The following is a 15146-nucleotide window of genomic DNA, read 5'->3' as shown; positions in this document are numbered from 1 at the left end:
TCGAGTGCAAAGCCCTAGACGAAATCACATCATGAGAGGATATTTGTGCTGAGCTAGAGGAACAATTCAACCTTAGCGGAATATGCCTCGACCTCGGTCACTTTGCAGCAGCATGTACTAGTGAGCACGATAGGTCGGAAGGTGCAGGAAGCATGGAGAAGAGGACCACCTTAACAAAGACTGTACTGGAGAGTGAACGACCGACACGGTGCAGGTGGTTGTAGGTGCCCGGCATATTGGTGGGAGCGAACGGTTTAATGAGATTGGTACAAATTAATCCCAACCATTGCGAGGCAGCTCAAGACTTGCTCTCGCAAACCATTCGGGAGTCAAATGTGGACGTGGCGGTAATCTGCGAACCTTACCGAAATTATGTTAGTGCTACGTGGGTGAAAGACTCATCTGGAAACGTAGTGATATGGGCATGTGGACGGCCATTCAAGAAACAATGGCATTCCTAGTGCAAAATTAGCGCAATATGCGAAGCTGCTAGACGGCTTAGTGTTTAAAGCTAGAGGTCACAGCCTTAAAATCATTGCACTGGACTGGCGGGTAAGTGAACTCTACACCCACAGTAACGACCTTTCTCGACATCACAAACGGAGAAATCGGCAGTGGAGTGAGCAACAGAAGTGGAAAAGCCAGGATAGCTGGGTGGTCCAATGGAGCTTTAGCGGAAGAGATATTCCTGGCGGCTTTAGAAGGAGGTTACGACCCGAACGGAAAGGCGCTTGAAAAAGTGAGCTAGTTATGTTACCGGGTAACTGAGACATGCGACTCCACAATGCCGCGACGGAAGTTCCACCACAGTGGGAAACCGAACTACTAGTGGAAACAAGAAATCTTTCATCAAAGGAGGAGAGAGAAGCCAGAACATTGATACTCGGAGAAGTGATACCACGATTTTCGAGGTAGCCTCAAGAATTGTTGCAAGTAGTTGAGCCTTGAAGCAAATACGAATCTGTGTGGCGCTGCTTATAAGGTTGTAATGAACAAGATTCGTGGATAAAAACCACCCGAAGTCACGTGCCCGCGACTGTTGTTCAAAATCAATCAATCCGCAGGAAAAAAGTGAACCTTAACCGGCGGTTCAACAGAACGTCTCCTCAATCGCCGAAGAGTCCGAGGAAGAACTACGAACAATCTGTGGACAAATTGGGGACAATAATGCTCTGGGATTAGACGTGATTCCGAACAAAGCCCTGAAGTTGGTTGCTAAAATCAGGTCTACATAGTTGATAAGTACATTTATTTGATTTTCGACGGCGTGGAACTGTGCCCCCGACCCTGATGGGAAGCATGCCGGATTGTTAGCCACATAGCAGTAGATAATTGATATGAAGATGTAATAGAGGAATACAGGTTAACCATCACTCGCGCCTAAATGTACCAAAAGGTCCTCAAAGTTGAGGGTTGAGTAGGGCTGACAACCCTACACGGATAAACAAAATTACGAAACCACGGAAGAAGCCTCGGACAGGATGGACTACAAAACGACGAACCCGGCAACGACAACGAAATAACGATTTGCGCATTTTCTCATGGAACGTGCGCCTCCTGTACAGACCGAATGCTGCTGAGCAGCTAGCCGATACCCTGTCCCAATATAAAGCTGATGCAACAGCGTTGCAACAGATGCGCTGGACAGGGACTGGTTTCCTGGAGAAGAGCCACTACACCATATATTAGAGTGACCATCCAGTAAACCATGTGCTCGGAGTAGATTTCTTAGTTAGCCAAAAAAGAAACCTGCTATTATCGCTCCGAGCTCGAATTGCGACACTACCTACAATCTCCTCTGACAATCAGGTGAGAGTAAATACTGAAACCATTCACAACACAGCCCTCTATACCACCTACTATATAAGGGCGAAATGGATGTAGCAATAACCGCAGCTAACAGATGTCCTGGAGATGAAGTATCAACAAATGATCTTTATAACCACCTGAAGAACGTTATCATTGATACGGCCACAAAAATACTTGGCCCCAGCCGCAAGAAAAATCGGAATGACTGGTTTGACGATGAATGTAAGCTAGCAACGGAACGGAAGAATGCCGCATACCGAGTAATGTTGCATTCTCAAAGAACACGGGCACGCGCATTGACTTATTATGATCTCCGTCGAGCGGAGAATCTTCACAGGTAGAAAAAGGAAGCCTGGGAGGACCAACAGGTCTATGAACTCGAAAAGTACAGGAGGTAACCGCACCAGGCGCGCAAGTTTTACCAAGAAGTCAGCATGATGAAGCCCTATACACCTCGATAATCATCCTGCCGAGACAAAGAGGGAAATTTGATCTCCGACAGAATGGGCATATTGGAGCGATGAGTTGAGTATTTTGATGAACTGCTCAACAACCAAAATATCGGCGAGTTGGAGGCCCCGCCAACTGAAGACGACGGACAAATGGTCCCACTACCAAGTATAGAAGAAACAGTCCGTGCAAACCACCGGCTTAAAAACCATAAGTCGCCAGGAGCCGAATTGGTTAAATATGGACGCGACCAATTACACCAATCGATTCATCAACTGATGCTCAAAGTATGGGACAGCGAATTAATGCCTGATGACGCAACGGGGCATTATCTGTCCCATACAGAAAAAGGGGGATATTTCGCAGTGCAGCAATTATAGAGGTATCACGTTGCTGAGTACCATCTATAAGATATTCTTCGCTATCTTGCTAGGCCGGATAGCCTCGTTCGCCTAGAATATCATTGGCCCATATCAAAGAGGCTTCACTCCAGGCAAATCGGCAATAGATCAGATTTTCTCTCTGCGGCAAGGGATGGAAAAACTGTTGGAATATGAACAGCAGTTGCACCATCTATTCATCGACTTTAAAGCCGCCTGTGATAGCATAGCCACGGTAAACTGTACAAGGCCATGAGAGAATTCGGTATCCCGACAAAATTGATAAGATTGACTAGGCTGACGCTGACCAATGTACGAGGCCAAATAAAAGTAGCAGAATCTCAAGACCATTCGATATCAACAACGGTCTACGACAAGGGGATGCCCTATCATGCGTCCTCTTTAACCTGGCCCTCGAGAAAGTGATTCGTGATGCTGAGGTAAATGCAAGAGGTACAATCCTCTTTAAGTCCACCCAACTACTAGCCTACGCTGACGATATTGACATCATGGGAAGAACAATCCTAGATGTATAGTTTACCTTCATCCAGATCGAGCAGGCGGCGCGAGATCTTGGGCTGCACATTAATGAAGGTAAGACGAAGTACATGGTGGCAACCGAAAGAACGAACAACATCGAATCCTACTGGTCAAACGAAAAAAGAGAGGAGACTACAACTTTGAGACCGTTGAAAATTTCAAATTTATCTAGGGTTGATAATCACAACCGATAACAGGTATCACGATGAAATCCGCACACGGTTGTTGGCGACCAACAGAGCCTATTTCAGTTTACAAAAACTGTTTTACTCGAAAGGTCTCACCATAGGGTCAAAGCTCTTACTGTACAAGACTATGATTTTGCCAGTTGGGTTCTTAGCAAAAAACTAAAACTAAAAACTTCGCCAAGAACGGACGATTCCGTAGCCTACATAACGACGAAATCTATGAGCGATACCAAGATCTTCTGGTTGTGGATAAAATCCGGCTCAACAGGTTGCGGTGGGCGGGTCACTTAATCCGTATGGATGAGGATGATCCAGCCCGGAAAGTCTATAAGAGCAATATCTATGGTAGAAAAAGAAGATAAGGGACCAGCCTGGGATGGAGCGACGCCAGACAGCTTTTAGAAATATCAAATTGGTGGACCCCGGCGCAAAACCGGGGTGTCCGGAGTTCCTTATTAAGGTACGCCTAGACCGGGCACCGGTTGTTGCGCCGTTGATGATCACGGGCAATATAAAGCAGTTTTTTTTCCGTTAGTATACAATGGTATAGAAGTTGTAAGTGCCTGAACTGTATTTTTTTGGAATGTTCAAAGATTCACGTTAGCTTTGTTTAAAGTATCTGTTCACGCATTGATTCTATTTAAAAACCGTCACTACCTTACCTTCCCAGATCCCGTATCTGACTATATTTAACCACTTATTCATATCCATTATTCCGGAAAAGCCAAGAAATACTCACGCAAGGCAACTTGATCATGGATCTAATGAAATCAATGGGGGCAGGAACACATCGGAAATTTTTTTAAATTAAGAGAGGATTGCCTTCCAATAAAATCAAAAGTTAAAATAAATCGAAAATAGCGTTTAATATTTATTGAAAAATAAACGACATATTCTAATACAAAAATACCAAACTGCGTATAATAAAGAAGATATTAAAAAAAAATCGTGATCAGTGAAGTCATTCTGTCGTAAAGAAGTGTACAAGAACTAATGCATTAACAAACACATATATAACAAAAAATTGAGGCAAATTTAATCAACTTTACAGAAGAAAAACAAAGAATCGAACAGCACAGAAATGGCTTCAATCGAAAAGGAATAATAGAGAGAAACAGAAATATATCAAAAGTGTAGTTGTACTATGATGACACGTGTTACAAACATTTCTTCCTGCGTTACAAGGAAAAGCGATATCTAATGAACATTTTTGGCGTCACTAGTCCTTTAAATTTCCTATTCTATTCACGTCACTCGTGATTGCAATACAACTCTGGGTGCCCTTCGTTCATACAAAACTTGCTTTGTACAGTTAGTTATCTTCACAGCTACTGTGAATTAGGAAGATTTATTTCAGGTGTAAATGTATATTTTTCTTCCTGCAAAACAAAATGCGAAAAGTAAAAACAAAGGACTTTTTCCGGCTGAAGAGACGGCGAGCATAGGCGATTATTGTGCGTAATTAAGCTATTTTGGAACACGAGCGTGGATAGTCTGCTGGTATGTTAGTAGACGAAAGTGAATTTGTGACGATAATCAAGTATGCTTACCTCTCTCGAATCTCAAACGAAATCAAATGAATGTAATGCAATGTGAATTAGGAAGATTTATTTCAGGTGTAAATGTATATTTTTCTTCCTGCAAAACAAAATGCGAAAAGTAAAAACAAAGGACTTTTTCCGGCTGAAGAGACGGCGAGCATAGGCGATTATTGTGCGTAATTAAGCTATTTTGGAACACGAGCGTGGATAGTCTGCTGGTATGTTAGTAGACGAAAGTGAATTTGTGACGATAATCAAGTATGCTTACCTCTCTCGAATCTCAAACGAAATCAAATGAATGCATTAGATGAGCTTCAAGATCGTGAAATATTCAAATAGATTCTAGTGAAAGGTAGAAAACGGGACATAAAGGGCTTGAAATTGAAAGTTTTCAACTTAATTTATTCTCCGATAGTAATCTTAATTTATTATTATTTATATCATGTTAAAAGTCATTAAAACCATTGAAAAAAAAAAGTTATTTTCCCCTAGATTTCGAGAAAATAAGAATGGATGTAAAAGATTTTTCGCTTTCTATGAACACAATGAAGAAAATTATAAAATATATATCTTAATTATATATTGAACTTATTCTGTTTTAGTGAAATTTTTCATTATCTGATTTTGTTTTATTATTATCATTATTCGGGACCTCCCTTTTTCCCGATCAAGGATTTGTGGATGTGCGGAATAACACCACCACCGGCAATCGTCGCCTTAATGAGACTGTCTAACTCTTCGTCTCCACGAATGGCGAGTTGTAAATGACGAGGTGTGATACGTTTCACCTTTAAGTCTTTAGATGCGTTTCCTGCTAATTCAAGAACCTGAAAAGGAAGAAGAAATTATTGATAAAGATGAAACTAGTCCTTTCTAGGGATATGGCAATGCGTTATTGGGCGTCGCTCATTCACACTTCTGCATAATTCATATCCAGAGTTAGCTAAATCAAAATGATTGTATGTTGATCTTTCAACAACGCCTAAAAAGAGCAATCTTTCCTCAAATTTCAAGGGCACATCAATTGAATTATCCCGTGTTAACCCTGACCAATTAGTTGAAACGGAAAATGTAAATCACAATTCCCCTGCACATGAAGCGATAAAGTATCCGTAGGTAGGTAGGTAGGTATCAGTGGCCGCCGAGGAGCCCAATTAGCGCTTTGGTGTGCCGTTTTGATGCCACAAACTCCCTAAGATCGTAACTGTTGTTATGGGAGCAGGGAGGCAGAGTCCAGCCGGTTCGCATCTTCAGAGCCAGTCCGTAGCATTCATGAAAGAAAGCAGCTCTCCCACCCTGTAGCTAGAAATCTCTCTGAGATCCCCAAAGGATGGTTTACCCAGTGTCCGCAGCGTGACTCTAGCCGGAGATGGGCAATCGCAGAGGAAGTGCATGAGGGTTTCTCTTCCTTCTTCGCAGCTTTGGCAATGCTAATTGTAGGGTATGCCGAGCCTAGCGGCATGGTTCCCTATGGACCAGTACCACAAGCAGACCGCCGTAATCTTGAATGCATTTGCACGCGTCTGGCACAGGAACTCTCGTGATCGGACTATGTTATAAGCGGGCCAAATTTTCCTTGAATTGGCACAGCTTGTAAGCCTTCGCCATCTTAGGCCTTGCGGCTGCTAGGTAGTGCGAGTAGACTCGGTCCCCGACTGTATTCACCGAAGAGATTGCCAAGAGCAGAGCCTTAGCCTTGCCTGGCCAATCCATCAGCCCGTTCATTGCCCTCTATGTTCCTATGCCCGGGAACCCAGAGGAGAGTTACCTTGAGCGTGCCGCCCAGACGGTTCAGCGCGTCTCTGTACTGCCCCACCAACCCGGAAGACGTCGTCGCTGAGAGCAAGGCTGTCCGTGGGGGAAACCTAGATTTCCCGAGGTATTTCATCTAGGATGTTGCTGTGGCCGTAGGACTTCACTGCCCAGCATCCGCACTCACGTAATCTGACGGGACTGCACGCTGCAACATATTTAATGTGGAGTTCTACCGGGAGGAGATGCCAATTATTGGTCATACTAGAAAAATTTGCCGAGTTTAGATTTTGAGTTTCGACAATCTTCTGGCTGTCATAAAAGCTCTCAGTACCAACAGAATTGAGTAGAAACACCCTTGAGAAGATTGAAACTACTTTCAGAGCAACGTTATTGCCATCAGCCAATGATGAATACCTTATGAAATTGCTTCACGCATTAGCATAACCTGGATGAGGCGACATTCCACATTTGTCGCTTTTTGTGACCGACGTATTAACGAATGTTTCAAATCTTAAATTTACCGCAAACGACAGCTCTATCGCCCTCTACGGTTCTGATTGCTGGTGCTCTACTATAATGAATAATAAAGTCTCGCGATAATAAAGACGAAAATCTTCCTTTGAACTAGAAACGAGTATATCCGCGATCGTTATGGGGTTGCACCGATCGTGGAAAGATTGTGAGAGGCGTCTTCGATGGTATGGTCACGTAATTCGCGCTAACAAGAATGCACTCGCCAAGATTGGTCTGAACATTGAAGTATAAGTGAAACGACCAATCGACGAAAAGTTTTCACCCGATTAACTTGAATATTTAACTATAACGTCTTCTACATTTAATTATTTAATGGAGCACACGCGATTTTAACAATTGATGAAGAGATTTTTTAATAAAAAATGTAAGTTAACTTTTCTTTATCGAAAATGCGACATCTGCTGCAACCAGTGCCATCATAATGAGCAACAAAAACGACCAGTGACAGTCCGAATGTCCGATCTCATCTGAATCTAGCAGTCACTGATGGCCCACGGATCTGCAGATGGGTCAATATTGCCAGCAACCCACCGTTCGGGAACAGTTGAATTGGATGAAGGGGCAACGGACGATAATCTTTTTGTCAGATGAAAGAAAGGATCCAACAGGTGCACACCATACCATGCGCAAAACCGCACACCGCTACTTTTGTAAGCCTGTGAATCGGTAACGTGAACAAGCAAAAGTGCCCATAAATCCCTCAATTGTCAAACTACTGAAACCAATTTATGAAAGTCTAGCATCAGAAAGATGTTTAGGCGACCATATACAAAATAACAATGAGTTGCTCAAGGGCTTTATTGGATGCTTGTGTTCCAAACATTTACATTCGGGGAGGCAGGTCTTTTTTGGCGATGATGAACTTTAACAAAGGATTTTCATCGAATTGAGTGGAGAGAGAGGAATGTGGCCAACCTGGAGTAAATTCAGGACGAGGAGGGTGAGCTTTACGGCCCTTGCATAGCAGATAAATGTATAAGTTTTATACCGTTAAGGTTTTGTGTAAAACAAAACCTTATTAAAATCGAATCACGGTCTGTCTGTAACACGCACTTTTCCTCAAAATGGCTAAACCGATTCGAACCAAATTTGGTGGACATATGAGAACTATCAAATCCCATGCATACAGTAAGGGACTTGCAAGCAGTTTAAAGGGGGGCTCCCCATACATGTAAAGGGGAGATGTAAATTTTTTTTCCATCGAATATAGTCAGTCATGTGGGAATGAAAGATCTCAATTAGTATCGGAATCTGATATTAGTTTTGACGTGAGCTGCAAAGTGCTCGAGTAAGGAGTCAAAATGTACACACTTAAAGTGAAACAGAACAGGTCTCAATTGAGAAAAAAAATCAGGATGATGCGCTTAGATCAAATCTAGTCCTCAAAATATGTGAACTTACTAACAGTTAATTACCACCTTTTAGAAGTTAACTAAAAAAAAACCCCCTTAAATTCATTCAAATTTCTCACCAACATAGAGGACAATATTTCGTATACACATGCCAAATTTCATGGAAATCTGGCGAATCACGCCAGTTATAGCAGTTTAAACTTAGCAATTCCGCGCGAATTTACTGCTTCCAAAGTCATGCAAATAAGATGCTGTCATAATTAGCGAGAATATTTCACATTCGCGTGAAATATTAAAGTCGCAATAATGAATACTTCTCCCCAGCCCTTTTTTAGGTTTCGTGTAAAACACTTATGTGAAATCTAAGCCTCGAAAGATGTCCGACGTCGCTCAGATAAACTTACTAATAGTATATTACCAACTTTCAGAAATTGACTGAAAAACTCCCCTTAAATTCATCCTAGGAGTACAACATTTTGCACCGGCATAGAGGGCAGTATCGTGCAGTTCCATGAAAATCCAACTATTAGTGTCAAAATTATAGCAGTTCAAACTTATCAATTTCAATCAAGCGGCGCCATTTTGTGTTAAGATGGGGCTCCCCATACATGTGAATGAAGAGTGCAATTTTTTTTTATAAAATATGGTGATGTGGGGCATCAAATGAAAAGGCTCAATTAGTATTTTTTGTGTATTTCGTAGCTTGGAAAATAATAAATGATGAAGGAACATGTTTGATTTTTTAGCTATATACGGATAGAAAAATGTGCATTGAAGTTTCTTACAGAAGTTAAACACAAAACTCTCGAAGGCGAGCTTCCGTATTTCGACTTGTTTATATCTGATGTAGGTTAAATTCTTGGCATTTGCTAATAATATTAAACTCGGAGTGTGAAACGTATGAGGTTGACTTTTATCAATACAGGGCTTTCCACCAAATGATTTATTTAAATCGCTTTCTAAAAAATAGAGGACAATGGCATTTTTAGCTATGTGACACGGTGCTGTCATGCACTCGTCGCTCTCACATCTTCTTTTTCTTCAGCCGTCATGATCGGTTTCGCCATTTTATTTTACCAAATGCCTGATCTGGATGTAATCGCGAGGCTTTTAAACCCCCATCCAGCATATCAAGCCACCGTTGTTTCGGCTGGCCTTTTGGTATGAAGACCAATATTGGTAAATGAATTCTCGCTAGCGCGAATTATGTGACCACACCATCGAAAACGCCTCACTCGCAATTTTCCCACGATCGGTGTAACCCCATATCGATCGCGGATATCCTCATTTGAGTTGTGATCAAAACGTGTTACGCCACTAGTCCACTGCAACATCTTAGTCTCCATTACCGTAAGACGCCGTCCATTGTCTTTTATAGTCGGCCAACACTCAGAACTACAGAGAGCGCCAGACGGACGACATTGCGGTAAATTTTAGATTTGAGACGTTCACTGATACATCGAACACAAACACCAGTTGTGGAATGCTACTTCAACTAGTTTGGGTTAATGCGTGAAGCAATTTCATTAAGCAGTTCTCCATTGGCTTGATAGCATTGACCCGAGATGTTTAAATCGCTCAGTTCTGGGCAGGTTACTGCCATTGACAAAACTGAGTGATTCAAATATCTCAAGTCAATGCTCGCAGCCATTAGAGAACTGCGTTATGCTCCTCCCATAGGAAAACACAAAACCTTTTATACCTGAAACGTCAAACTTCCGGTTTCCCGACTTGTTCATGGGTTTCGACTTGCTTGTTTGCCTTTCACATTGGGTACAAATTTTTTTTTATCAAAATTGCATTATTTAAACAAATTCGCTTCGGTTGATCATAGCTAAGACCACCATTTATTAAAAAATATATTTTTTTTTTTATTTCAAATAACCAATATGGTCGATGCCAAACGGGAATGGCACCTATGTTTTTTTCGCGACATTTTCATTTCGCAGGTCGTGGAATTCAATTTTGCATTTGTTCACAAATGCAGTGTGAAAGTAGGATGTGCCTTTCAATAACAAAAAAAAAAAAAAAAAAAAAAAAAAAAAAAAAAAAGAGTTTGTGTCGATATCTTTATTAGATCCTTTGCAATCAATTCCCAAAAAATAGACATGATTTTGGCTTTCAAATGTAGAACCTCTCTTTAATTGGGGTTTTAGTAACTTTATTTGAACAGATATCGGTATGGAGGATATTTCGGAGCCTAGGAATCATATAGTGGCAGCCTCCTAATTTTTTCAGATATTTCGATTGAATAGTTTCTGTGAATGGATCCGTTAAAGAAATGATCACTTTCGACCTCCCGTATACCCCGCCTTTCCAGCAAATGTCAAAAGTAAGATCGGCCTCGGATATTACTGAGACCTTTCATTTGATACCCCACATACCCCATACACACATTATATTTGATAGAAAAACAAATGTACACCCCCTTTTTATGTTTGGAGACCCCCTAAAATCCAAGTTAGAATTATGTAACTCACGGTATGCGTGAGCGCTCACAGTTCCCACCTTTCCACCAAATTTAGTGTAAATCGGTACAGCCATCTCTGAGAAAAATGCGTGTAACGGACGGACAGACAGAGTAAGCCGTTAATAAGGTATTGTTTTACCCTTAAAAATTTAAGGTCAGCTTCCAATATGCTCCGAAACAAAATTTAAAAAGCATAATTTCCAAAGGAATAGAATATAGCAACGTTTAGAAGACAGTCATAGTTTCAAATTTCCGGTTATCTATATTCCACAGGCAAGCTTTTTGCGTTATTTGTCATAAATAAACTTCAAGTGTATCCGGATAGCTGGGTGGGTTAGAGCACAAGGCGTACGGAAGATTGCAGTTCAAATCCCACTGGTGACAGTGAGATTTGTATCGTGATTTGACGTCGGATACCAGTCGATTCAACCGTGAATGAGTACCAGAGTAAAATCAGGGTAATAATCTCGGGCGAACGCAATGCTGACTACATTGCCTCCTACAGTCTACTGTAGTGTACTGTTACGGTCTTGAATGAAGAGCTGTAACACACTTCAAGGCCCTGATCCAATATGGATTGTTACGCCAACGATTATTATTATTAAAATTCAAGTAATGCTGAAGGTTGTCACTATGCAAACGTATAATTTAGAACAAGGTGCCGTGGTAAAACTTTTCTTGAATCTCTAGTAGGACTTTTGGACTATTAAATGACGCAAATAACGAATTAGCAAAGAAATAAACAGCAGTTCAGCCAAAGTTCGTGGTGAAAATTTAGTTACTCGGATATAGACTTTATCTCCTTTGCTCATTGCATGATGTTTAACAAAAGAAGCAATCATTTGACACCATCTGGTCCTGCTCAATTTATCTGCATGTCGTCGGATAGCTTTCCTAGAGGTCGACATCGGCAAATCATGTTGGATCCAGCTTCCGAAAAGACATATGGCAGTGATAAGGGATCCACTTTGCATCCTTTACTTCTCGCAAGGACTTTCGCGAAAAATTGTCTATAATCAGGGCTTTGTATGACAACCTTCGTTTAATTTAACCTTAAATAAAATTGCGACTCCTATGCTCACAGATAAAGCTAGGATGTGTCTAAAAAGTATTTCATACAGAAAAAAACATTCCGGATGAACGAAATTTGATAAGCTGCGCAACACTTCTCCAATTTGAACTGCTGCCGGTGCTGACAGACAATTTTGTACATTTGATAAATGCATAATGTAAGTTCAGTTCAGCTGGGGTTCGCAAATCTTGAAGTTGGTTCACATTTTCCTACACACCAAATTCCAAAGTGATCTAGAATTATTGAGCTTCATCTAAGAGTCCTTCTCCTACATACAAGAATAACATAAGCATAATTATTCTAGTGTCGGGATAGCTGAGTGGTTATAGCGCAAGGCTGTCGTACGAAAGGTCGCGCTTCAAATCCCACTGGTTGCAATGAGATTTGTATCGTGATTTGACGTCGGATACCAGCCGACTCAGCTGTGAATGAGTACCTGAGTCAAATCAGGGTAATAATCTCGGGCGAGCGCAATGCTGACCACATGGCCTCCTACAGTGTACCCTTACGGTCTTGAATGAAGCCCTCTAACACAGTTCAAGGTCCTGATCCAATATGAATTGTTGCGCCAACGATTATTATTCGAAAGATTGCTGCATCTATTTCATCACTTGTAGCAAGCCTTATGTCACGGAGAGCTCCTTTGGAATATTTCATGTAAAGGCTTTCCGAAGTCGTAAGACTTACGATGTTAGATTTGTTTTTAATTGGAACTCAACTAATTCTGCATGGTCTATGCCAGGTAGACAAACGTCGTCTATAGCCCAATAAGGAGCACACAAGAAGCTATTTTTAGATCCACTAGTCCTGCAATCACCGTTCCAAACCACCAATTCCCTCCTCTCCTCTTTCCGCTGTAAACACATTGTCCTTGCCAAGATAGCGCATCAAATGATAAGCGCTTGAATCACAATGAAGGTGTCCCGTCCACTTGACAGGACATTTCGGTCCGTTTGTTTACAAACAACTTTGCCGCCAAAACGCTAACCTAACTCCTGCAATTGCCGCCAAAATCCTCCAAACTGCCAGCGCGAACGCCGTTAACCGGGATCGCACAATTGCATTCCTCCTTGATCGTTTCCCGTTACAATAGATAAAAATGCACAGAAAACGTTCAATATCGCCAGCACACATAAAATGGCGGGTAACGACGCCGCCAAAACCAAGCACACGCACGCACACTCACACAAACGCCACAATTTTCCGAAATGTACTTAGCCCGCTGCCGCGGTCGCCAGCCACTTCAGCCAGAAGCCATTGGCTTGGGGTCGTGCAAGCGAAATTACCTCAGCCGTCAGATATTCCAAGATAGCCGCCGAGTACACCGCCGCCGTCGCGCCAACACGCCCATGGCTTGTCGTACGGGATTTCAAGTGCCTATGGATTCTGCCAACGGGAAACTGAAAAGGAGAAAATGCACATGAGAAAATTGGCCATCGCCGCGGACACGGCCTGTCGGAAAGTTCCGCCGACGAGGCGCCCGCTCGCCTGAACATGGGACTGACAGTCCGCCAAAAATTCGGTTCGCGCGAACGAATCCTGAAAGGAAGCGAATATGCTCACCTGAAGTCCGGCGCGCGCTGAACGTGATACAGCTTTCGCCTTAGCCTTGCCCGAATCCTTTCCTGCTTTGCCGCCAGCCTGCAAAGAATTGCGGAGAAAAAGAAACCCGCACACACCGATTAGTCGCACGAAGAGGTTAACTTGACAACGGGTTCGATTTTTTCCACAAATTACCCAAACGTCCAGTGGCTGGAGCTCCTAGCTGCGCTGGTACGTTTTATTTAGCTGAACTTCACTTACCATATCGATTGAGAGTTGGAATCGTGTTTAAAATGCTTAAATCAACTCGAAAATACACACTCGGCAAAAATAGACGAAACGTTCACGACTGCACTATCCCGTAACAAATGAGCGAAGAAGAGCCAGCGGAGAGACGCCACGGTTTGCGACGGCTGTGCACTTGAGCGGTGGCGCGCCAAGCAGATTTCGTCAAGTTTTTCGTGCAGTTTCGAGTATCGAAGACGTGATTGGGCGGTGGCGGGAAATCGCCTACAAAAGATATGATAACCTTTCACGCTAAAAAGTGCTCAATGTAGATTAGTATACGCTTGATTTTTCCAAATCAGTTTAGTTTATTTTTTTTTATGAATATGGAAGTGCTCTTGGCGAAAATTCAATACCGGCACGTAACCGTTTAGTGCAGCCCCAATCCAGTCGATTATATTTTGATAACTTACAAATTCTCATAGATACCGTTGCATTCAAACATAAAAACAAGTTGCAGCGACACTTTCTGTTAATTGATATTAGATAAAAAGAAAACTATTAAAGAGGAAAGGTTTCCGATTAAACTATGGAATTTTATTTATGTTGAGGTAGCAAAGACGGGTTTCGGACACAACATGTGTCCTTCTTCAGTGCTTATTTTGTAATGATTCGTTTTACTTAACTCTGTTCCTTATAAACCTCCCAATTAGACCAATTAACATGATAAAAACTTCTAAAACTTCAATTTAGTCGAAATCCTTGCAATGTGTGCTCAAAAAACAAATCTTTCCTTTGTATTGAAATAAAAAATCAAATATTTACTTCCTTCCACAAAACAAAAATATGTAAACATGTAAACATATTATTATCATTATTATTGGTTGAATTAAAATCAATTTAACATCCGGTACTCAAAATTCAGGTGGTTGCAGAAAAATTGACTTCCTATAGATAAAAAAAACAAAGAAGTCGGGAAACCGAAAGCTTTACGGTTCAGGTATAAAAGGTTTTGTGTTTCCCTATGTGAGCAGCATAACACAGTTCTCCATTGGCTGATATTATTGACCCGATATAAGTATCTTAAATATCTCGAATCAATGCCATCAACCAATGGGGAACTACGTAAAGAAATTACTTCACGCATTAACGCAACCTGGATGAAGTGGCATTCCACAACTGGTGTTCTTTGTGATCGACTTATCAGCGCACGTCCAAAATCTAAAATTCACTGCAATGTCGTCCGTCTGCCTCTCTCTATAGTTCTGAGTGTTGGCCGACTATAAAA

The 15146-nt window shown here is 41.7% G+C and overlaps 1 protein-coding gene across 1 annotated transcript; it reads right to left on the bottom strand.

Moving 5' to 3' along the window:
- Window positions 1-5289: 5289 nt before the first annotated feature.
- Window positions 5290-14048, bottom strand: LOC119657206 (histone H2A.V). Its single transcript, XM_038064014.1, has 4 exons — window positions 13895-14048; window positions 13655-13732; window positions 13378-13491; window positions 5290-5735 (listed from the first exon to the last, which is right to left on the bottom strand). Exons 1-4 carry the CDS (start codon window positions 13895-13897, stop codon window positions 5550-5552), a joined length of 381 nt encoding a protein of 126 aa, XP_037919942.1. The 5' UTR covers window positions 13898-14048; the 3' UTR covers window positions 5290-5549.
- Between the last annotated feature and the right edge of the window lie 1098 nt (window positions 14049-15146).

This window comes from Hermetia illucens, chromosome 5 (assembly GCF_905115235.1).
Source record: "Hermetia illucens chromosome 5, iHerIll2.2.curated.20191125, whole genome shotgun sequence".
NCBI classification, from domain to species: domain Eukaryota; kingdom Metazoa; phylum Arthropoda; class Insecta; order Diptera; family Stratiomyidae; genus Hermetia; species Hermetia illucens.
Note: the sequence above shows the minus strand (reverse complement) of the source record. Positions and strands in the feature narration are given on the sequence as shown.

What these genes read in the sequence shown, in the direction of transcription:
- LOC119657206 (XM_038064014.1), bottom strand. An exon ending in CAGCGCGCGCCGGACTTCAG is followed by an intron (nt 13,492 to 13,654) that starts GTGAGCATATTC and finishes TCTCCTTTTCAG; the next exon opens with TTTCCCGTTGGCAGAATCCA. An exon ending in TGGAATATCTGACGGCTGAG is followed by an intron (nt 5,736 to 13,377) that starts GTAATTTCGCTT and finishes CTTCCTTTTCAG; the next exon opens with GTTCTTGAATTAGCAGGAAA.